Source organism: Piliocolobus tephrosceles, chromosome 9 (assembly GCF_002776525.5).
Source record: "Piliocolobus tephrosceles isolate RC106 chromosome 9, ASM277652v3, whole genome shotgun sequence".
In the NCBI taxonomy this organism is placed as follows: Eukaryota; Metazoa; Chordata; class Mammalia; order Primates; family Cercopithecidae; genus Piliocolobus; species Piliocolobus tephrosceles.
The window spans coordinates 16,372,635-16,398,348 of NC_045442.1; the positions used below are offsets into that span (position 1 = coordinate 16,372,635).

Consider the following 25,714-nt stretch of genomic DNA (forward strand, 5'->3'; position numbering starts at 1 on the left):
TTTTTTAATTTTATTATTATACTTGTAAGTTCTAGGGTACATGTGTACAACGTGCAGGTTTGTTACATATGTATACTTGTGGCCATGTTGGTGTGCTGCACCCATCAACTCGTCAGCACCCATCAACTCGTCATTTACATCAGGTATAACTCCCAATGCCATCCCTCCCCTCTTCCCCCTCCCCATAATAGGTCCTGGTGTGTGATGTTCCCCTTCCCGAGTCCAAGTGATATCATTGTTCAGTTCCCACCTGTGAGTGAGAACGTGCGGCGTTTGGTTTTCTGTTCTTGGGATAGTTTGCTGAGAATGATGGTTTCCAGCTGCATCCATGTCCCTACAAAGGACACAAACTCATCCTTTTTTATAGCTGCATAGTATTCCATGGTGTATATGTGCCACATTTTCTTAATCCAGTCTGTCACTGATGGACATTTGGGCTGATTCCAAGTTTTTGCTATTGTGAATAACGTGTGCATGTGTCTTTATAGCAGCATGATTTATAATCCTTTGGGTATATACCCAGTGATGGGATGGCTGGGTCATATGGTATTTCTAGTTGTAGATCCTTGAGGAATCTCCATACTGTTTTCCACAATGATTGAACTAGTTTACGGTCGCACCAACATTGTAAAAGTGTTCCTGTTTCTCCACATCCTCTCCAGCACCTGTTGTTTCCTGACTTTTTAATGATTGCCATTCTAACTGGTGTGAGATGGTATCTCATTGTGGTTTTGATTTGCATTTCTTTGATGGTCAGTGGTGACGAGCATTTTTTCATGTGTCTGTTGGCTGTATGCATGTCTTCTTTTGAGAAATGTCTGTTCATATCCTTTGCCCACTTTTTGATGGGGTGGGTTGTTTGTTTCTTGTAAATTTGTTTGAGTTCTTTGTAGGTTCTGGAAATTAGCCCTTTGTCAGATGAGTAGATTGCAAAAATTTTCTCCTATTCTGTAGGTTGCCTGTTCACTCTGATGGTAATTTCTTTTGCTGTGCAGAAGCTCTTTAGTTTAATGAGATCCCATTTGTCAACTTTGGCTTTTGTTGCCGTTGCTTTTGGTGTTTTAGACATGAAGTCCTTGCCCTTGCCTATGTCCTAAATGGTATTACCTAGGTTTTCTTCTAGGGTTTTTATGGTATTAGGTCTAACATTTAAGTCTCTAATCCATCTTGAATTAGTTTTCGTATAAGGAGTAAGGAAAGGATCCAGTTTCAGCTTTCTACTTATGGCTAGCCAGTTTTCCCAGCACCATTTATTTCCTCCAAGTCTTTAAAGCTATGTAAGTCTATGTAAATTTAGACACAACTCTACCAGATGAACCAGGTTCCTGTAAAGATTTTGAGACTATGTTTGCATTTATTAATTACTTGACATCCTGTATGCAGTTAAATAAAAGTTGAGTGATGTTTTCCGTTAGTTTTTATAAATTTATCTCAGATATAAAGAATCTTCCATATAATTAGGTTGCTTTTAACTAGATGCAGACTTTTTTCAAAAGATTCCGAATTTGGAATTTCTCCCTCCTATGTTTATGTAGGTTCTCTTTTCTTCCCCCTATCCTTTTCTCTAAGGTCGTGATGCTGGAAAATAGCCTTGTTTCTTTTGTAATTGTATACATCCAGTACTGTTTCATATTACCAAATATAGCGCCTTAATTCTTCTGATGTCTGAATTGTAAAATAATGTAAGAAAACTAAGTACGAATACAGCTGACATAACACCAGTGCTCTTTTTTAAAATGCCATACTCCAAAATGTTTTAAATGCTGTATTGGTATGCTACACACTCATATAATACCTTCAGGAAAAATAAACTGTGGTCAGAAAATAATTTAAAAGAGGATTGTGTCTTTGATAATCAGTGCTTTTAATGTATTTTATTTGCAGTAGCATTTATGATTTTAACCAAAAAATAGCTGCCTTTATTTTCTCTTTATGTCAAAATTTTTTCAACTCATTTGTCTCAACTTATATAGTCCAGACTTTTCATTTATTAGCTATGTAATGTCTGACATGTTACTCAACCTCTCTGTGTTCAGTTTTCTAATGTGTAAATTAGGGATAATATTACCTATTTCCTTGAGTAATTGTGAAAATTAAATGAAGTAATAAATGTAAAGCTCTTAGAATTGTCCCTACAGTAAATGTTAGCTGCTTTAACTATTACTGCTGCTACCACCACCACTACTGCTTCCGCCACACTACCACTAGTCATTCCAACATCAACACTGAATGCATTTTGTCTAAGTACTATGATGAATACAAAAAATCTGGAGCTCAGTGTCTGCCCTCTAGAAACTTAAAATGTACTTAGGACTAACAGACAAAAACAAATGCATAAATAAGTCAGCTATATGAGGCTGTCTAATTTGAATTGAGGCTTAAGTGATAGGTAGTATAGAAACTTAGTGCAAGGAAGAAGTATTTTTGAATTGAGACTACCGTGGAAAACTTCATGGATAAGATACAGGAAGATAGATGGATTGTAGATTTTAGGTAATTGGAAAAAGAGCCGTAAGATAAAAGAGAATTAAAATTGTAAAGTGTTATCCACGTCTTGTCTGAATGAAGTGTAGATGTTTCAGGACCAAATTTGCTGGCAAAAGAAGTTACAGTGGTGATCCTTTAATCAGAGAAAAGTTATTGAAGGTGCTATTAAGAAAAATCTGCATATTTATGGAGTAGATTGTATATATAGAGATTGAAGCCCCAGAGACAAATTTAAGAGGTGTTGTGGGTTAAAGGTGAGGAGGCAAATGCCTCATGGATACGTGTTAATAGGAACAGGAAGGAAGGGACACATGGGATAACTAGGACAGGGTTTAGTGAATGACTGAATATATGATTGAGTTAATAGGCAGGGGAGGCAAAGGAACTCTAAGGATCTGAGTGTAGGAGGGTTATGTATCCATTGACATTGATTTGTTCAGCAAGTACTGATTATTTTCTGCATGTTGTAGGATAGAAAGAACAAGACACAGTTGCCTTCAAGGACTGGAGGGGAAAATAGAGGTACTCATTTCAAAAGCAGATGAATTTGATTTTACATATCTTAAGTAGTAAGGCGTGGTTAGATTTCCCTGTAGGAGTGTTCTGCAAACTCTTGGGGTTTTAGAGGTAGCAGGGGGAAAATGAGGACTGTAGATTAGATTTGGAAGTCGTGAAATTTGAGGAAAATTGAGTTCTGCATGAGGATGTTTCTGAGGGGGGTGGGGAATATAGAGAGGAGGTGAGCAGGTATAAAAGGTCAACGAAGCCTGACTCTTAACAACAGGTGAAGTGGTATTTGATCCCCTTCAGGTGCAGGATTTTCCTTTCAAATTAAGTTTAGTCACCAAAGGGGGAAAAAAAAAAAGAAAAAACAGATTTTTCCCTCCCTCCCTCCCTTCTTTCGTTCCTTCCTTCCCTCCCTCCCTCTTCCTTTCTTGAGATAGGGTCTCATTCTGTCACCCAGACTGGAGTGCAGTGTCTTGGTCTTGTCTCACTGCAACCTCCACCTGCCAGGCTCAAGCAATCCTCCCACCTCGGCCTCCCGAGTAGCTGGGACTACAGGCATACACCACCATGCCCAACTCCTTTTTATATTTTTTGTAGAGACGGAGTTTTGCCATGTTGCCCAGGCTAGTCTTGAATTCCTGGCCTCAAGGTATTCACTTACTTTGGCCTCCTAAAGTGCTGGGATTCCAGGCACGAGCCACCACGCCCCACCATTTTGTACTTTTCTTTGTAGAAATGATTTTCTTACAGCAGGAGCATTGGGAATTACTTTCCTTTTCTCAGTGGTTTGATCCTTAGTCCATTTATACCTAGTCTTCCATTATTGGAACTCTAAGCTTGTGGGAGTTATTTATATCCTACTGCTCAACATCATCGCCAAGGTCTGATTTTTCGCAAAAAAATTTTGCAGCCTCCAGTATAAATGGGTTAATCACGTAAACAATCTTAACATGTTTCTAGGTGGTGTTTGTATTTGTGCTTACTGGAAGGTTTCAGCATACCTTTGCCTTTAAAAGAATACTTTGAACTTGGTAAGAAATTTCACAGAGGTAATAGCTGTTTCAGGAGATTGAAGGCAATTTAGAGGAGATAAAAGGCAATTTCTTTTGCTTTTTTGTTTAGTAGTACTGACTTCCCTTTGGAAGTAGTAATAGTAGACATTTATTTATACTCATTTCTTGCTTATTTAACACATGTTGATTGTTTATATTTATGCAAAATATTTATTAGCCAGTGATTGTTACACTACTTGCTTCTGGTCATTATATAATTTGAATGGAAAGCCTGTCTTTGTTTAAGGTTGAACTGTAAGAAATGTGAAATGAAAATTGACTCTTTTGTTTAAATGTAGAGATTATAGTTCATCTTAAGCTAAAGCAAATGTCTTCTATATTCATGTAACTGGCTGGTACTCACGTTTCCAGTGGAAACTCCTTTCTGGCATTTCTTCAGAAATTTCCATGGTTTTCAAATATCAAGAGGAGATATCAGTCAAGGCCTGGTGCTGTGGCCCACCCTATAATCCCAACACTTTGGGAGGCTGAGGAGGGAGGATTATATTTAATTATAGATCTAATTGGCTTTTATTCATGATTCATGAATTAAGATAGCTTCTGTTCTGCAAATAGAATGAAAACTTCCACTGGGCAATGGCAAAACTGTGGGTTTGGTAAGGTAGAAACAAGGAAACAGAACAATAGAAAAAAAAAAAAGACTGATTGGTTAACATAAGTTACTTTTTGGTAAAGAGAGTTTGATGCAACATAGTGAGACCTTTTCTCTACAAAAACATAGAAAAAAAAAATTAACTGGGCATGGTGGCTTGTGCCTGTAGTCCCAGTTATTCCAGAGGCTGAGGTGAGAGGATTGCTTAATCCTGGGAAGTCAAGGTGGCAGTGAGCCGTGATCACACTGCTGTACTCTAGCCTGGGCAACAGAGCAAGACCCTGTGTCCAAAAAAAAAAAAAAAGAATGATCTTAAAAAATCAGGAAAATGCAGGGGAGGAGGGAATATTGTAATTCTTCTGAGAATTAAAGCTTGACAGTCAACATAGAAACACTGCTGGTTGAAGGAATTCATTGATGTCAGGTCAAAAGCAGGCACAGGAAGCACTGACATAGGGAATTAGGTCCCAGAAACCAAATCTGGAACTTGTAGGAGAGAAACAATCACATTCTGAACAGTTAATCTTGAGTATAACTTTGGTAATGGGAGTCATTCTTGCAAACAAAATAATTAAGTTTGTGCACATATTATACTTTATATTAATCCTAAGAAATAATCCTTTTTTTTTTTTATTCCCAAGAAATAAGTTTTGGAGCAAAACAAATCCTTAAATTGGCAGATTTGACAGATGCTTCTCTGTAGTGAAGCTAACCTTTGTAGGAGACACTCTAATTGTACTAGAGTGATAATAATGTTTGTTGGTGTTTTCCAGTATTTGAATATCCACTTAAAGCTACAGCTCTTTATATATACTTCAACAGAAGAAATGTAAAGAGAAGATGTGAATGTTGCATAATTCTGTGACAGAATAAAAAAGTAATCTAAAAATCAGAATTAGTAAAAGCCATATCCATTTCAAAGGTAAAACCAAATTCAGAAAAATTGGACAAAATATTTTCATGGAAAAAAGTAAACACACGTGAAGCAACGTGTACCCTAACACCTGTCAAAAGACAATTATAAACATTTAATTATAGATTGAATTGGCTTTTATTCATGATTCATGCATCAGGACAGCCTCTGTTCTGCAAATAGAATGAAAACTCCCACTGGACAATGGCAGCAAGAACAGTAGGTTTGGTAAGGTGGAAACAAGGAAACAGAACAATACATAAAAAACCTGATTGGTTAACATAAGTTGCTTCTTGGTAAAGGTTAAAGCACAGGGGACTGACTTATGCTAACTCAGGTAGACTGGAATCACCTATTTTCAGAAAAAACTAGTCTGTTTGGAATCTAATTGCTTATATGACATTTAGCATTAAAATGACTCTATTTTGGTTTAGTCTGTTTTGTTAGGGCCTAATGCAGGAGCTTAGTCCAAAACACTGGCCTCCCATAATTTTTGTTTAACAATTCCCCTCATTTGGTCACACTCTCACCTAGGTGAGATCCTTTAGTACCCCTAGGTGAGAGTCTGACCAAAACTTAGGGCATTAGTGCTACTTGAAGTTTCTATCGTTCTGCATTGCCAGTTTCAACATGCCATTCATAGATTACAGTGTCCTCACGGTCACTCATTTCTTTGAGTTTTTGTTGTTCCAGCCAAGAGAGACCATTTGATGTTTGATGGATGGCTGCATATAAACATTCAAAGCATTTGAGAGAATACAGTGCATAGGGAGACTACTACTATCAGAGGGATAGTATGCAGAGTTTGGAGTATGTTCCCTAACCAAGGTCCCCATGAACCAAACCAATCTAATCAGATGGATCAAAGAATGAGCTATATTAGAAGTCTACCCATTGTAACCAAGTCGCCTTTTGTTAATTTTTTGTACTTCAATCTTTATAATACCAGATGTATTCATCCGTGTGTAACAAGAAGTGTCTGCAACTGCACAGATTCCTCCTTGTTCAGCTAGTAGGTAGAAATTCTATTATCCAACTTTCTATGACTGTGCTAATTTAAAACAAGGAGTGAGAACAAGTGGTTCTAGAAGTGTAACTCTATGCAAGGGACCGCTAGTTCAATTTGAACAAGCAGTTGTATTAGAGATGTTGCTAAAGGTAACCACTAGGTATATTAATGGATCTCTTAGGTCATATAAAGATTTGGGTTTGACGTAACAGATCTAGCACTTCATCAAGTTACCCACAGAAGCTGTTTGATTGTGGAATTTTGATTACAGCATTATCCTGCACCAAGCAAAAGAAGAAAGCTTAAGCAAGGCATTAAGAGAGGTAAGAGTCTCATTATGATAAGGAGGCTTGTTCCGAAGTCTTGGGAAAAGCTGTCCACAGCACAAAACTATCAACTTCTTGTCCTGGTTCACTGTTGTAACGTCTCTGGTTATGGCATAGGATGATTTGCTGAACTCTGTGTGGCCCACACATTAGGTATGAAACTTGTCTCTTGAAATTTATATTGATTTGTCTAGCTTCACCATATAGGGATTAAAGAACAGAGCAGTTACTATTCTTAGTTGGAGAGTTGTATGGAACCAAATATTGGAGGTTTATTAGTCCGTTCTCATGCTCCTATAAAGAAATACCCAAGACTGGGTAGTTTATAAAGAAAAGAGGTTTAATTGACTGACAGTTCTGCATGGCTGGGGAGGCCTCAGGATACTTACAATCATGGCGGAAGGGGAAGAAAGAGAGATTGAGTGCAAGCAGGGGAAATGCCAGACACTTATAAAACCATCACATCTCGTGAGTCTCACTCATTATCACAAGAACAGCATGAAGGAAACCATCCCCACGATCCAATTACCTTCACCTGGTCCCACCCTTGACACATAGGGATTATAGGGATTACAGTTCAAGGTGAGATTTGGATGGGGAGACAGAGCCAAACCATATCAGGAGGAAACTAGAAGAATCCAGGATCTAGTTCAGTCTATAGGAAGATAATAAAAACTTACAAACGAACTGAGCTACAATCTAACAGATAAAGTGTGGCTTTTTTTTCATAGTTTTGGCTGGGCATGGTGGCTCACACCTGTAATCTCAGCACTTTGGGAGGCTGAGGCGGGCAGATCCCTTGAGGCCGGGAGTTTGAGACCAGCCTGGCCAATATGGTGGAACCCCATCTCTACTAAAAATACAAAAAGTTAGCCAGGCATGGTGGCATGTGCCTGTAATCCCAGCTACTTGGGAGGCTCAGGCACAAGAATTGCTTGAACCCACGAGGTGGAGGTTCTAGTGATCTGAGATTGCACCACTGCACTCCAGCTTGGGTGATAGAGCTAGACTCTGTCTCAAAAAAAAAAAAAAAAAAGTTTGCTTTTCTGAAACTTTTTATGGGTAATTTCAAATAAGACTTACAAGACTCTGAAGGCTGTGAAGCCAAACCCAGGACTCACCATTAAACGTCACCTATAGTACTTAATAGATTTTGGTGAATTCCTATCTCTTGAGGTCCCAAAAATATGCTGAGTTTCCTGGGCCTGTCAGGAAGCGACATTCTTCACCCTGCTGTAAGATCACCAGCTGAGCTGTTGTATTCAAGGTACCAGACCAGTTTTTCCATGGTGGCAGTTGGGGAGAGGGGCGACAGAGGTGTTAATGGTGCCATAAAGTCAACTTTAATTCCTTGAAGTTGTCTGGTCATATCTGAAAATATGAGATTCCAGTCAAAGCTTGGTACCATTGCCAACTGTGTCCTTTTACAAGGAGAACAGATTCTTAAGAAACATATGTAAATGATTATATTGCCATAAAATTAAGAATACTCACTAATAGTTTCCAAAATCTGGAGGGATCAGATGGGATGAAAAAGTAAAGGTTTCAAATTTTGCTCACAAAAGTGAACTTGACCACACTACTATAAGCTATAGATTAAAAGAAAAAAACAGTTTCTTTAAATCTGGAAAACAAAACACTGAAGAATCAGCAATATTTAAAATTTAAAAATCATAAAAAAAATTCTCATCAGTTTATTCAGTTCTGTGGAATTTATTCTTATTCTGCCAGATCTTGGTTAGCAGTTTCATGAAGCCTTCAGTTTCTTCATTGGAGTTTTATAAATTCTTATCTAGGCCAATGGTATGATCTTAAAGTTATCAGAAACTTGTATTCCAGAGTACTTGTAGTGAATCTTGACGAATAAGCAATTTTGAACGGTAACTGACTGCACATGCTTTTAGGGAAGAACCAAAACCGTTGTCTGTGGATGATCAAGAGTTAGAATGGCCATGGCTAAAAATCTGATGAGAGTTCATTATAATCAGCAATTGACAAAGAAATTTGGTTATTGCTATAGCATTGTAACATTTAACATAATCAAAAATTATGACTGATAACTATTAGATTTCTAGTAATCTCATACAAATTTTGGAATACTCATATCAGTAACATACCCGTTAACATAATGTAAAGAAGGTTTAGTATCGTTATTTGACAATGCTTCCCATATAATTTCATCACATAAGCCTAGTTAGTTATCTCTCTTTCACAAGGTGAGAAACATAGTCTTTGGGTTTTCAGGGGCCCAACTAGGAAATTCCAAAATTAAATTAAGGTCAAAGAGACTTAATTTAGAATTTGATTTTGGTAAGTTTGTCAAAAATATCGAAATGTTTTAAACCTTAACTAAATATGATCTTGTTATGTATTTAATCGAGAAAGATTTTAAAGACAAGTACGGGTTATACAGTTGTCAACAAAAACTTAACTCTTTTAATATTGAGAAGACTCAAGTAATTAAATGTGAAAGATAACATGAAGCACTAACAATTATCTTGATAAAACACAAAATCTTTGTTTCCTAGGCCAATTATTTAAAAAGCAAAGAAAAATCTTTCACTATTTCCTATTAAGAACAGATCAGTCCTCCAAGAAAATTCTATAACTTTTCTTACCAAAAACACATATTGCTTGTTTCTTGCGGATTCCGCAGCTTTCAAAATTTTTCATTTGACAGTTTCCACATGGCTTTTTTTCTCCTGTAAACTATCAGTCTTTCAGTTACCTGTTCCATTCCCCTAAGCAGTTGTTAACCTAGCAACCCTAAATTTGCACTTCCAAGGAGTGATTCTTAGGTAAAACATTATAGAAATTTTTTATCTCAAAGGCATGGAGAAAGAATGCAAATTTTTATAAGAATGAGCTTAGAGCATGTTGCCTATTATTAGAGGTTGATTTGTCAGATGAACTACATTTTAAATCTGAATATCTCCAAGTCTCATCTGGATGAACAAAGTATATATCTGCCAAAACTGAATTTGTTTCATTTTCCTCTGATTTTTTTCTTGAGATTTCTCTCTAGAGAGTGGCGCTGAACTCTAGCCCTACCCTGACAGGCTTTTCAAAATAGACACTCTCTAGGAGAACCTAGACTGATTCAAGTGTGTCAGGTAGATGAGATGTAGTTGGCGAATTATAGTAATTCACTATAGAATTTTACAAGGAAGTACACAGATGAACCTAGGAGAAAATTCAGAAGCTTGTTCTTAGGGACTTCCCTAGAAATTTTTTTGGGCAACCCTTTTTATACTGTCTTGGTTGTTTGCACAAGTGGCAGTGTTTCTTTGGAAACTGCTGCAGTAGCGTTCCTTTATTGTAGAAGCACCCTACGGACAGGCCCAAAGGTCATTCTGGGTTGTTGGTTGCCATGGAGCTCCTGTAATTGGAAGGCTGTAATTTGGAAGTCATTTGTTTCTTATTTTGCTCTAAGGTCCTCTTGAAATGTTCTGCTGTGATTACTAGTGTAGCTCAGTCCTGTAGCCTCTTGTCTTTTTTTTTTTTTTTTTTTTTTGAGATGGAGTCTTGCTCGTGCTGGACTATCTTGGCTCACTGCAACCTCAGCCTCCCACATTCAAGCAGTTCTTCTGTCTCAGCCTCCTGAGTGGCTTAGATTACAGGTGTGCGCCACCACAGCTGGCTAATTTTTGTATTTTTAGTAGAGACGGGGTTTCACCACGTTGGCCAGGCTGGTCTCAAACTCCTGGGCTCAAGTGATCCACCCGTCTTGGCCTCCCAAAGTGCTGGGATTACAGGTGAGAGCTACTGCTCCCCGCCTGTCTTTTGTCTTTTTTATGAGCCTGCATCAAGTTGGGGGAAGCTGGAATGCCTTACCAAAAGGGCTTCCAAGTGAATTTTCAAGTCAGTAACAGCTTCATATTTCTTTAGCATGTAGGTCTGGGTGATAGACCACATAGTGCAAATGGGGAAACACTTTAGGAATGGCTTTCAGAAAGTCATTTGCAGTTTTGGGGGCTCTGCCTTACCCGTAAGTAGATCCAGGTAGGGCTTGTTGGGCCACTAATAGCATTCTCAGGAGAATACTGTTCTGCCTCTTACATTCATTTTTGTGCTTCCTCAGGTCCCTTTCGACAAAGTGTATTAGTTGGTAGAGGTCAGTAATAACAGGTCATAGGTTCCAATTAAGACCATGAATTCTTCAGAAAAATTTTGAAGTTCTTCCCTGGATATAGAAAGTTCTCTATGCTTTTGTCCAGGAAGTGTAAGTTACTGGGGGATCATTTTGGAATTTTCAGGGTGTTTTATTTTATTTAAAAAGCTGTTTAACTGCTCTTTCAGAAAAGAAATGTAGTTCAAACGGTTAGTAGACTTAATATCCAGGCAAAGTAGGATAGAGGGGAGCAATAGTAGTAAGGCCAGTCTTATTGTCCTTGGTATATGAGGATTATCTTGCATTTTTAGCTTTTCATTAGCTTTTTGCAATGAATCTTTTTGCTATTTTTGAATCCTGTTGTTTCTTTAAGGCTTCTGAATACCAATTAAAAGGAGAATCCCATTCTCTCTACCAATTAATTGGGAGGCTTGGGATTCAAGTACATTTCTTAGATGAATGGTCTTATTCTTCTGGAACGGTCTTCATATGACCATTGTAATTCTGAATTATCTATAATAAGATTTTGCCACTTCTGTAAGTATATGCAGCTTTCAGGCTTAATACTCATACATGTGAAAGTCGGGTGTAGCCAGAAGGCCAAGTACTCAACTCTTCAGAAATTAAGGATCCTATTTTTACATTGAGTCTTGGGTCTCCCAGAGCCAAGATAAAAACCTAAGAGGGATATGCCATGAATTTGAGTCCTATAATGCTTCTACAGTGTGCTTCATTGCATGGATATTTTCTTGTGGCTGCTGAACAACTTTATGTTAACTGACCCATTCCCTGACCACGCTTATCTTCTCATGGTAGTCTTATTTTTTAGTGATGGGTTGCTCTAATAGCTCTTACGTGCCTCACCCATGTCCACCAGTCAGGTTATGGCTTTGGCTCTGACATTCCACTGATCAACCTGGTCAGTGATTTTCCCATTTCTCTGTGAACCAGACACCTGAGGCCTCTATTACCTGAGTGTACAAGAAAAATGAGGAATATAGAACCAACATAACTGCAAATTCTGAAAACTGGAGTTCGTGCCCCCTGCAGTAATAACCACTTAGTTCAACCACTGTCAGTTACCTTTAAAACTGCAGCTCTTGCCAGTGACTCCTAAGCTACTGCAAATCCAAAAGTCAAGTATCTTCTCACAGCACAGATTAACCCCAAACCACAGAGATCAGGGAACTCAGGGCAAAAGAAAGCAAAGCTTGTGAGAAACTTAACAATTTTCAGGGCTTCCTGAGGAAGACAGAGGACCCAAAAGAGGGCTCAGCAGCACCTTTTCCATGTTCCTCAAGAGGTCTCTGGGTCATGGGTCATCAGAAATCTCCTTCATGTCCCTTCATAGGGCCACCAGAACTGTCAAAAGACAAAACTACAACAAATTCAGTTATAAGTCTGTTTGGGCCTCTTATTTGGTTTGTTCTTACTAGGATCTAGTGCAGGAGCTCAGTATAATGGCCTCCCACCTGGAGATGATTTTGGAAATACTCATTACAATTGAACGAATCAATAACAATTCAAAACAAAAACTTTTTCTGTGATATTTGTCACAAAACAAAAATGAAGAGTTTGAATAGGGCAAATAATGCTTTGTATGCTTTAAATTTTTATTGTTAAGAATGTTATTAATATATATGGTTATTTTTCACAATTAATAATTTTTTTGAATTTATTTGGTTTTAAAGTACCCTTTTTATGTTTTCTGTTATCAAATATCTTTATCAAATATAGAGCAGTTTTACATTTTATTGAAGTTTATAATCTTGTCACAGTATATTGACTTATAACCATAATAAACCAATCATTTATTATTATATCTTTTTTTAAAACCTTTGAAACTTTAAATGTAACCTTTCCACAGAAAAATGATTCGTTATTTATTGTTATGATCACTCATTTTTTCTTTATATTGTTTTATTGAGATATAATTAATATACCATGCAATTCACCCATTTAAAGTATACAAGTAACTGTTTTTTAATATATTTACAGGACTGTATAACCACTGTCAGAGTTTAATTTTAGAATATTTTCATCCCCCTCAAAGAAATTCCTTATCCATTATCAGTAATCCTCATTTTCTTATAGTACTCCTCCTGCAACCCTAGATAACTTGCTGTCTGTATAAATTTGCCTTTTCAAGATATTTTATATGAATGGAATCATACAATATGCAGTCTTTTGTGACTGGCTTTTTTCACTTAGAATTTTTTCAAGGTTCATTCATAGTGTATGTAGCATGTATTAATACTTCCTTTCATTTATTGTAGAATAATACTTCATTATATGGATATGACACATTTCTCTGACTCATCATTTGATGGATATTTGGCTTGTTTCCACTTTTTGGCTATTAAGTATGAATAATGCTGCTGTGAACATTTGCATGCATGTTGTGTGAATATATGCTTTCATTTCTCTTGCTTACACACCTAGGAGTGAAATTACTGAGCTATGTGTTAACTCTGTGTTAATTTTTTAGGTAACTGTCAAAATTGTTTTCCAAAGTGACTATATCATTTTACATTCCCATCAACGATGTATGAGGATTCTAATTTCTCCATATCCTCACCAATACTTGTAATTGTCTCTTTTATTATAGCCAATCTAATGGATAAAAAGTCATTTTGATTTGTCCTTCTTCAATGGCTAATGATGTTGAGCATCTTTTCATGTGCTTGTTGACCATTTGTGCATCTTTGGAGATGTGCCTATTCAGATTTCTTGCCCGTTTTAAAATTGCATTATTTGTCTTTTTATTGTTGAGCTGTAAAGAATTCATATGTTTTCTGGATACTAGGCCCTTATCAAATACTGGATTTGCAAACATTTTCTCCCGTTCTGTGAGTTGTCTTTTCATTTACTTTAAAAAAATTTTAACTTTGGTGAAGTCCAATTTATCTACTTTTCTTTTCGTACTTATGCTTTTGGTGTTGGATTTAAGAAACCATTGCCTAGTCCAAGGTCAAAAAGATTTGCTTTTATGTTTTCTTCTAAGGATTTTATAGTTTTAGCTTTTATATTCAGGTCTGTGACCCATTTTGAGTTAATTTTTGTTAAATTTTTTATTACTCTTTCTAAAAGCATTTTTAAAGTGCTGTGAAAAATATGGAATAACTTATGATTACAGGGGAGAATTTCTGAGAATTTTGCTTTTTCATTCCTGAATTCTGAAGATTAATACCTGTCAGGAATTTGGGGACACTAGCTGGTGCATTTTTCTCTGCATGATAGTAAAGGCCCTTAGGTAGTTTATTCTTTGAACAGTTGGTGGCAGCAGAGCTTTAATGAATGTAGATTCTCATTTTTTCCCTAAACTTAGTATTTTATGTTTTAAGAATCCTGTATGTATTTGGACTGCCTTCTTTTTGATAATAGGTTGTTAGGCACTAAGTTTAACGTTCCTTTTAAGAGTATTTAAGAATTGTTTAGAGCTTAAAATTTTAGGGGTTTATTTTTGTTTGTTTTGGTTTGATTTTTCACCACGAGTTTGTTCAGGCTTCTGTTTGTGAGTCTAGTTTGTGGAGTATGGACGTGATTTGCTTGAGGTCTTTAACCTGCAGGCACAGTTTTTTTTAAAAATTTCTCTTATGTGTTTTATCCACTTTTTCAGTATTCACTACTATCTCATGATCTTCATAGGGAGGTAAAGTAATAGAGTAACAGTCAACATGTTCGTTAGTGTTAAAGCTGTTCTCAAACTTCCTCCTGAAACAAGTTGGCAGATTCACATTCTGATTTTGAGGATAGATGATATAGAAGTTGGACACATGAATAACCTTTTTTCTTCAGCATTAAAAACTAGATTATATAATCTCATGATTGGACCTCACATGTCTTTTTTAGATCTAAATATTAAATAGTAAAATTACATGATGCCAATATTCCTTGACAGTTTTCAAGACAATAATAGAAATAACATTTATTGAGCACTTAATGTTTGCTAGGCACTGTGCTAAATGCCTCGTGTGCATTACCTTTTACTCACAACAGTTCTCAGAGGTAAGTACTATTTTTGCCCAGAGTTTCCAGAGGAGGAGATGGGCTTAGCTTAGAGAAGTTAAATAATTTGCCTGAGGTCACATTAGTAGATGGTGTGTGTGTGTGTGTGTGTGTGTGTGTGTGTGTGTGTGTGTGTTTATAAGCAATTATATTGCACTTTTGTGTGTGTGTTTTACAGAGTTGATGGTATACTAGCATTATTCTGCATCTTGTTTGTTTTTAAATTCAGCAGTCTGTTTTGAAGATGTATTGCTCTTGCTGCTACATATAAATATTTGGTCAATTTCTTTACCTAATGAGTAGATAATAGTTTGTATTTGTTTGACTTAGCCGCTGAAAAACAGCATATCCTGGAATCTCACCAAATTTAGCTTTACTTCATGTTTCCACTAGAGGGTGTATAAAATATTTGACTTAATTTTTTTTCTGTTACTAAAGCTATGATAGTAATGGAGTAATGTACTGTTTCTTGTTGTAATAATTAGAAATAAAAATTTTAATGAATATAACAGGAATGATACTCTCCCTTGTTTTGTTTTATTCTGCAGGTTACTCATTTTTGGATCCTATGACAGAGAGGCAAATGTTCATTGCACACTTGAGTTAAGCAGTAGTGTTTGGGAAGAAAAACAGAGGAGTTCTATTAAGACGGTAAAATGGATTTGCAGTGATTTATATCTGTATAAAGTTCTATTTTATAAGCATGCGTTTATTACTATTTCTATATTCCTGGAGTTATTTTTGGTCATGTGCAAATAGCTATGAACAGTTCTTTGTCTTGTTACAATACAACTACACTGATAAAGTAAATCACATGAAACTATAGTTAGTATTCATGTTACCTGCATAAGAAACCTAATCTGACTAGCATTCCTTTCAGAACTTTTAGAAGGAACTAATTTTAAATAAACACCTTCAAGTACATGTGAAATCAGAGTATTCATTATTCATTCATTGGACAGATATTTTATGAGTACTTACTTTGTGCTGGGCACTGTTTTAAATTCAAGAGAAACTGTTCAAGACAAAAAAAAGCCCCATTCTTGTGATACTAACATGGGGTAGATTTGTGGTGTGGGGATTGGAAGAGGGAGGAGGTGATCTACATTTTATAGGGTAAAGATAGAACACAGTAACAAATGGTAAACAGAAAAAGTGAACGAAGCTATTCCCAAAGATTCACAGGTGCTATGAAGAAAACAGGCATATGACAGAGAAATTGTAAGTTATGATAAAGGAGACTCTTTACATCTGTTGATAATAGGACTCTAAAGAGATGACACTGGAGCAGGCTTACCAGAGAAAATAGAGGACACCCAGTTAAATCTAAATTTCAGATAAACAGTGAATAATTATTTTAGTAGAAGCATGTACCTAGTACTACAGGGTAACAGTCGAAATCCTGCTAAGTCTCTAATGGACAACTATGTAGTATTTTTATGAATATTCCTTTGACTTTTAAATTGTTTCTGATTTATTTATGTATTAACTGTTGTGAACATCCTTATATAAAAATTGGACAGTATGAAATTCTTTTGGAAGAAAGAGGGTAATTTTGATCAGAATGGAGAAGGAGGGACAAATAAACCTGGAAAGAGAGGATGGTTGGCCCACAGAGTTTGGATTTATGAAAGCAGTGGGGAGCTGTTGAAGATTTTGAGCATGGTAATGACATGGTCAAAATAGAGGTTTCATGGAAGGTTTCCCCTTTCTTTGGTGGCTGTTCTTGCCCCAACCTTCTTTAAGTTATGTCTCAAACAATTTGAAGCAATTCCTCAGAAAAATGAAGGAAGTAGCATTACAATTTGTTTTGAAATACATAACTACCTGAAGAAGCATTATTGTTTTGTCCAGCTCAATTTTTGCCTTTACTTTAAATTGGTCATAACTTGCCATTGCTATTGGCATTTTCAATATCCTTTATTATATTTGCAAAGATATTAGTTCTAATATTTTATAGCAAAAGTTGGTAAGACTTTAATCTTGTCATCATTTTAAATCTTAGCAGATGTCATAAGTAGTTTTGAAGAAAGAATTCTAGATTATTAATTATATCTGATGTTGAAAATGTCAGCAACAGTGTCTATAGGCATTAAATTACGAATGTCTGAATTTAATATTCCTAGGGAGGAGAATTATTATGTTCTTTAAGACAACATAAAACATCAGGGAGTAGGATTCGATAATTTGTAATACATTACAAATATGAGTAGAAACTAGAACATCATTAAAAACAATTATGCTAAATTATTTGATGAGTTTAGGATGCTATCTTTGTGTAAATACAATCTAGGTTTAAAACAGTATTTAATGTTGAAATTTGTTCAGTGAAGTTAGTCACTAACTATAATGAATATGCAGAATAAAAGAAACTTAATTCCTGTCATACTTTTAATGTGCCTTGAGTTTTTAAAGGAGTATAACACTGTAATCTAGGAACATAGCTTCCTCCTTCATCTTCCTTAGCATGGGGTTTTTGCCCTCATGGTTGTAAGATGTCTAATGCATACTTAGTATTTTACCTTTCAAGAAAAAGAGTGTGGTCCAGAGCTGGCCAAAAGCACAGGTCAGCCATGTCCTTTTTAAAACTTTCCTGGAAGTTCCTTCCAGGGATTTCCACTTATATCTCATTGGCCAGAAGTGAGTCATATGGCCTCCTCAGCAGCAAGAAAGTACAGTATGAGAAGCCATTTTAATTTTTCTGCCTTTTTAGAAGTAGAAGGCAAGGGAGAAACAGGAGTTATGAATGGCTTTTATGTAGCCAGTCCACAAGAAAACAACTCAAATCTATTTGATGACCTTTTGATTTTTTTTTTTTTTTTTAGAGACAGTCTCGCTCTGTTACCCAGGCTAGAGTGCAGTGGCACAATCATGGCTCACTGCAGCCTCTAACTCCTGAGATCAAGTTATCCTCCTACCTCAGCTTCCACCTCCCGAGTAGCTGGGACTGCAGGTGTGCACCACTACACTCATCTATTTATTTTTATTTTTTATTTTTTGGTGAAGACAGGGTCTTTCTGTCTTAGCCAGGCTGATCTTGAACTCCTGTCCTCAAGCAGTCCTCCCACTTTAGCCTCCCAAAGTGCTGGGATTAAAGGGACTAGCTGTCACACCTGGCCATGACTTGTTATTTTTAAGGGAATTTTTAATAAATTGGGATATAAGGGAGAAATTGCAAAGAATAATTTAGCAAATAGCCTACATAAAGGCTATTTTAGAAATACCTTATTGGAAATCCAAGAAAAGTTTGGAGCAAACTCACTCAGACCAGTGCCCTACTTAGCTCATTCGTACAATAAAAGAACTCACAGGATAAATTAGGTACCTTGTGGTTGTGTTTGTTCTTTGAAAATAGTAAAGATTACTCTTGAGAATCCTATAAGCCAAGATAGCTGAGGTATAAGTAAATTAGATATCAGGCTTAAACAAAAATTAGGGGATTATCTTACAAGAGATGACAGAGAAAATACTAAAAATTTATTTACCACACCAGAAAGAGACAATGCAATTTGTGATTTATTTCGGGTCCATTGCAGTATTCAGGTTTGGTGATCATACTTTGCTTAACTTTGACCAAGAAAGAAATTTAAGGAGTTTTCAGATTTTAAAGTTTCAGGCCATGATATTTTAGTAATAAACTATAAAAACTATCTATAAATATCTGTAGAATGTATAGGGCTTACAAATAAAATTCACAATCAATTAATGTGACGTACATTAAAGCACATGTGAATCATTATTATGTGCCTGGTTAGCACCACAGAACACATAAATGTCACATTAGCACACATTGTTTGAAAGAGAGAGATCCTAAGTTTTACCCTCCCAGAATTGGAGTTTTCTTGCCACTGACCACCCAGTTGCTTTACCCCTAGTTCCAGACACAAAATAGATTATTGTTTTTGTTTTTGAGGCAGAGTCTAGCTCTGTCACCCAGACTGGAGTGCAGTGGTGCAGTCTCAACTCACTGCAGCCTCCGCCTCCCGGAGCAATTCTCCTGCCTCAGCCAGGAGAGTCTTTGTTTACTTCCAGAGTAACGATTAGGGCAGTCAAATACAGGAAGGACTTAGTGTAAAGGAAAAGTAATCAGTTGGGAGAAAAAACAGTATTTAGGGAAATCATTCCTATCTAATACGAAGATGCTAAAGGAGCATATAGAAGAAATGAAAACAGTAAATGCATTTTCAACTTTCAGAAAGCTTTTGATGAAGATCCATACCAAAGTGTCCCAACATCTAATTCCTGGGAGAATATTTTGTCACAGTTAGATCTGGCTTAAAGATGTGAGAAACAGGGTAAGGATGATCAGGTATAGTGTCCTGAATGATTGAGTCCGAGACTTTGATCAATTTTCATAAATGATTTAAAACAGCATTAATAGAAATATAATATGTGGCACTTACGTAATTTTAGATTTTCTAGTGAACACGTAAAAAACAAGCAGGCGAAATTAATTTTAGTAATGTTTTATTTGACCCATGTGTCCCAAATCTGGTCATTTTGACATGTAATCAACATAAAAATCAATGAGATATTTTACTTTCTTTTCTTACACAAAGTCTTTGAAATCTGGTATATATTTTATAATGATAGCATAGGTTAAATTTCAGCTACATTCCAAGTGCTAAGAAGTTGCATGTGACTAGTGGGTACCATATTGGACAGCACAGATCTAGAAGAAGGAATGTACAGTATAATCTTCAGATTTACACATGGCACTAAGCTAAGAAGTGCCAAGTTAAGAGGTGGAATATGAAAGAAGAGCTCTCAGGACAAGTATGTAAGAAAGAAATCCAAACTCTACTTTAAAAAATATGAGATCTAGGATTCTTAAAAGCAGTAGTCAATATGTCACTGTGCTTCCAAAACAAGAAATTTGACTTTTCATGAGCGATGTCACAAAATGAAATCTTTTTATACACTTATTTTAAAACTGTGAAATTCTCTGGGAATAAACTATTTGTGCATTTTTGGTTGCTATATAATGCAAGGAATTTAAAACAGAACTGGACAGGGCAAGAACAAATAATTAAAATTAATATGGAAATGAGACAGCCATATAAGGATTAATGGATGGGAAAAAAAATTAGCATTCTTCAGCCGAAAAGGCAAAAGTGGGTAAATGACTAATAGAAGCATATAAATACAAAAAGTAAACAATAAGGATAATCAGCAACTTTACTGGAACTAAATCTGTGGAGCAATGAAGATAAATCTCATGTTCCTGATGATAATCAGATGATTCATGCTAAAATAATACTTAAAAGGTCTTCGATAATCCAGCATGCTAGACACTTGCTGGTAGACTCCACAGAGACGCAAACATGCTGTATTGTATTTATGCTATGTATCCTGCACCTAGTAGAGTTTCTGGCTTGTTGCAGTTTAGTGAATGCCCTGGGAAGCAAAGGGGAGGATCAATGAACTTTTGAGATACAAATCTGATTTTATCAGTTGCCTGCCTCAGTGGTTTCTGATTGCATATTGTAGGATGACAAATTCCAGCCCTCACAGGCCTGGTCCCTGTCTATTTCTCCAGCCCTCCGTTCTCCCCTGCCATTCTCCAGTTTAACCACACTGGCCATCTTTCACTCCTCCATGCTTGCCATACTCTCTGTCCTCTACACGGCCATGGTATATGTGCACCCTTCCCCCAACTCATTTCTCCCCATACAAACCTTGGTTAACCCATACGTCAGATCTGTGCTTGTGTTAGACCTTAGCTTATTTGCCCTCAGATACATTCTTGGGCCCTTCCCTGCTGTATGCCATGAGAGGGCTGACCTTTGCAGGCTGTATTTCAGCTAGGTTTGACCAATGTAAAGCACCGATGGGAAATGGGAGTGAACTGGGAAAGCCAGAGTTTTCTTCCTCTTCCCCTCTGCATTGGACAATGTGTCTGACAGCCATTCTTTCTCCTTCGTGGTGCCATGCTTCTGGCAAGACAGGCCCACCATACTTCTCAGCTTCTGCTTGATACGGTAGCCTCTGGCCTCTACTAATACCACCTCTTCCTCCCCACCCCTCTTCCTTCCAGCCAAAGGTTCATAGTAATTTCTTAGAACTGTTACTCGTATCTGAGTTTCCTCACTGTCTCCTGTTTGGTACTCAGTTCTTCTGTCACCAAGTAGCCATCCTCTGGTTTAAAGGCCTTCCGTATTAAATACTCAGTTTTCTGTTTTCTTAGAGCCTATTAATAAAACAGTAATCATCATTTCCTCTGGAAACCTTTCCTAACTATATGAAACTCCTTGGTAATGCTTATCACAGTTGGGATTTTGCATTTATATTTCTATGATAATGTGATCAGTATTGTCTCCACCAGTATCTTCCATATCAGCAGGTACCACGATCTTCCGTATCAGCAGGTACCCACTGAATGCCACGTGCTCACAGCACGTGGCATTCAGTGGGTATTCAGTAAATGTTTTTGGTGTGACTAAGGCTGGCTGTCTGACCATGAGCCTTCATTCAACCTCAACCCTTCTTCCAGACCTTCAAAGTTTTAGTGTGATTTTTAGTCACACTTCTGTTTCCTTTCCATCTTCAAAGCTATTCCTGATGTATGTTTTAACCAAATAAAAATGTTTAGGGTAAAGAACTCCACAAAATGAGAGATTTATTGCTCAATATTAGTTTTGTGAAGAGTCTGATTTTTAGAGTGAAGATTTTAGTTTATAGATGTGGTGCTAATAGTATTTTATTTCTGGCGTTACTGAAAACATCAAAAACATTTCTTACTCTGTGTATAGTTTAATGTAGCCTAAATAAAATGTCTAGGTATAATCTAAAAATTTACTTGCCGTACTTCCCTTCAGTTTTGTAGAGTTTTAGAAGTCTTGCTGAATGAAATTGAATACATCTACAAAGTCCAGCTCTATCATGTATTGATGAATGTACATACAAAGAGTATAAAAGAGCTTCCTAAAGAACTGTGATCTCAAGTAAGAACATTTGAGACAGACAAACTTACAAATAATGTTAGGCCAGATGTCTCAGAGTTGGCATTTTGGTGTGTTTTTTAAGGCCAGATGCCTTGCAGATAGCATTTTGATACTCCTATTTAACCATTTGCCATTTACAGTCTTGATCTTATCAAAAGGAAGAGAAAGATTAAAGCAAATAAAGCCTTTTTGAAAATGTCAGTTTTTATGAAAACTCAGGTTTAGTTCAGTTTGATAATACTTGTGAATACAGTAGGGACTCAATGAAATTTTAACCATATATAATGTTCTATAGTTTGGCTTCTTTAAATAAACTAAATGCCTTTGAGCTTTAAAAGTAAATCCTATGGAACATTTCTTCTCTTAAAGTTCATCCTGATTAAAAATGAGGGATGTAGTTCTCTGTCTTAGATTTTCTAAGTATGTTTACTATGATTCTAAGATGCTGGGAAAAGAATAGGAAGTTACGTTAAAATATACAAACATAAACTCTTCATATCAAATCAGTGGAAGGCACTATGAGTATGAAAACAGGAAACTGAATATGAGGTGTTAAGACCTTGTATCATCTTTCCCTTCAAGGAAAATAAGTAGTAGGGAAATAAAATCAACAGTACTATGAGTATCAGTAGTACTGTGAGGTTCCAATGAGAGAGAAGTAACATTCTTTTGGGAAAACAAGAAAAGAATGTATTAAGGCGGTGACATTTGAACCAAACCTCATAGTATATATAGGATTTTGAGATGGCAGAGAGGCCATTTCAAGAAGAGGACATAACAAAATCCCCAGTTAAGAGTGAGACTATTTGAGTATCTTTGAGATAGAGTGAGTTGTTCAAGTTGGCTAAAGAATATGGTAGCATAGGAAGTTATGCAAAACAAGAATAAAAAGAGTGGACCACATTATAGAGTACTTTAAATACCACAGTAAGAAGTTTGGCTGTTACTCTCCAAGACTGTTGGACCTCTGGAGGCTTTTAGAATGCAAGTGATTCCAGAATCTTTCTTCAGGCAGACTTAGAGCTGGATTTGAGTCTCAGCTAGGCCACTTTTTCCAGCATGACCTTAGTCAACAGTCCCCAAACCCGTTTCATCCACAAATACTTTATTCTATAAAAATGGGACTGATGCTTCATATGGTTGTATGAGGGTTAATTGAGATTATATATATTACAATGTCTAGCACAGTATTTAGCACATAGTCGTCAATAATATGTTAATCTGGCAGCAACTGATAAAATCAAGGATGATTTGATAGGGTAAAGACCTGAAAAAGAAGAGGTGAGGGGTAATGAAAGTCTGAACTAGAAAGGTGGCAATGGAAATGGAAAATAGAATCTGTGTGGCTTGGATACCACTGGGAATAGAGGGAGTTTTGGAGTGAGCAAAGAAGCCAGAAAGATGAGCTATGAGGAGGGAGAAGGAAAAGGAGAAAGAGAATCTCATTCTGTACAAGCTGTTCGAGGTATAGTGACTATCAAAGGCCAGGCTAGAGATGGAATGTTTTTCGTATGGAGATGTTATTTTTTTGTTTTTTGTTTTTCTGTAATTTTTACTGCTGTTATTTCAACTTCTAGTATTTTAAGTAGTAAGTTGAATGTTTTATTTGGGGTTTATGCTATGTTTTTAAGCTCTCTTTTTTTATATATAGGATAAAGAAAAGCAAAATAGTTTCACAGTGTTGTAGTAAGAATTCAATTTTTTTTTTTTTTTAAGAGCAAGTTAAAGGAAGTAACAGTCATAAAATTTAAACATTATTTTTAGGTTCTGTTTCTCAGAATCCTGCAGTTTACTGTGATTCAAATAAACCTGATTCACACAGTTCATACATTCTCACTAGCTAAAACATCCTTTTCAGGGCACAGTAGCACCTTCCTATAAAAATCCACTTAGCCAAATAACTGATTTTCTGAGCCATACACAGATGCAGAACTAGGACATAAACACTTTAGGAAAGTATTAGAGAGATGTTATGAGAGATCTGGCAGTAGCATTCAACTCCCTGTCCACATATATTCAGTCCAGTGGTAGTCAGCAATTACAATGTTTCCGCAATTTTTCTGTGCCAGTCACAGTTTTAAGATTTTACATGCATTAACCATTTAATCCTCATTTAACAATACCATGATAATAGGCACTATTATTATCTCTATTTTATATATGAGGAAATTGAGATGCAAAGACAGAAGTAATTTATCCAAATCACCCAGCTTGCTGGCAGTAAAAACAGTCTGCAAACCAAGGCAGTATGATTCCACAGCTGATGTTCTTAACTAGTACTCTATCATTTCCACAAATGGTGTCCTATAGGCCTGGGTTCAGATCTAGCTTTTTCCACTCTAGCTCTGTGACTATGAGCAAGGTATTTCATAATCTCTACAGTAGAGGTAATAGTAACTGCCATACAGGATATAGGGGTTAAATGTATGTAAAACACTTAGTGTAATACCTGGCACTTAATATCTATTATTATTGAACTTGACCTGATTGACCTCTTTTGTTCCTGTGGTTTTAGTGCATATATTTTGTGTGTCCTTATAAGTCCCCTACACACACTCCCTTTTATTTTATTTATTTATTTTTTCTTGTACAAGTTTATAAGACCCTTTTAAATCCTTCCTGTAACAGTGTGAGGAGGGCAGGGAGAGTATCCTCCTCAGTCATGAGATAGTGTTGTTGTTGTTGTTGTTTAAGATTGTGTTCTCAAATAATGACTTGAGAATATCAACAAGTTTATTAAGAGCTGTTATAAGGAGGATGGAGATCAATAGCTGCTGCACATCTCAACTGAGGATAAAATATGGACAAACATTTATATGTCATCAGGAATATTTAAGATAAGAGATTAAGAACTTTTTAGGAATAAAAAATATTAATATCATAGCATGGATGTTCGTGCTTCCAGATATTTGTAATTAATAACAGAAAGTTTTAAAACCTTTAGGAAGTAGTTCATGATACTACACTGTTTGAGATCTCTAGCTTTCACCTGTTTGCATTTTCTTTAAATGTGAAGTTCTATAATGTACTAAATGAAGGTACTTTAAAATGAATAAGCTAAAAGTAAAACTAGGTTAAAATTTTTGTTGTTGCCTTCAAACAGGTAAGTGGAAAGGGGTGGCAACAGCAACACTTAATTTGTATGTCTTGTTAAACCTGTCTTTGTAGTATTTTCATAAGTTATTATGTATTTCTCAACTTAAATATTGAACATGAGTAGAGTTTAAAGTCAATTTGGGAACAGCTGTGTTTCCCATTTGTAAGCATGTTGGTTTACATTGATATTGGATTGTACTAGAGAAATAGGTGGTTATATTTGAAAGTTGTTTATGTATAAACAATGTGCCCTATGCTGGAAGAGATAAAGATGTTTTATTAACCACTGTAAATAAGACTACTTCTGGATAATTCATTGTATTTTTTAGAAATATTTTTATTTATTTTTAAAGTATTTTTAAAGAATTACCTGGTAATTCTTAAGAGTATGGACAGATTACTTTTTTCCTAAATGAATGATGTGTGAATTATCTTTTGTAAGTTGATCAATACTGAGAGTGTTGTCAGAAGTTTAAGTAGGAAGCCATTAAGCAAAAGGAAGTATGAAGCAGATTTTTAATTTTTCTGATGATACACTCATTTGTGTGCAGAAACTTGCATATTTTAACAAAATCAACCTGTGTAAGATAAGTTATATATGTTTAGAAATTGGTATGGGCAATTTTCCCCCATTTAAAAAAAATTAGA

At 36.1% G+C, this 25,714-nt stretch overlaps 1 protein-coding gene across 2 annotated transcripts in view; it reads left to right on the forward strand.

Moving 5' to 3' along the window:
• PDZD8 (PDZ domain containing 8) overlaps positions 1-25,714 on the forward strand; it is a 103,319-nt gene that overhangs the window by 44,089 nt on the left and 33,516 nt on the right. For both annotated transcript variants that reach the window (XM_023224228.2, XM_023224229.3), the window contains one exon: positions 15,575-15,677. In XM_023224228.2, coding sequence (XP_023079996.1) covers positions 15,575-15,677 — 103 coding nt within the window. The remainder of the gene's footprint in view (positions 1-15,574; positions 15,678-25,714) is intronic.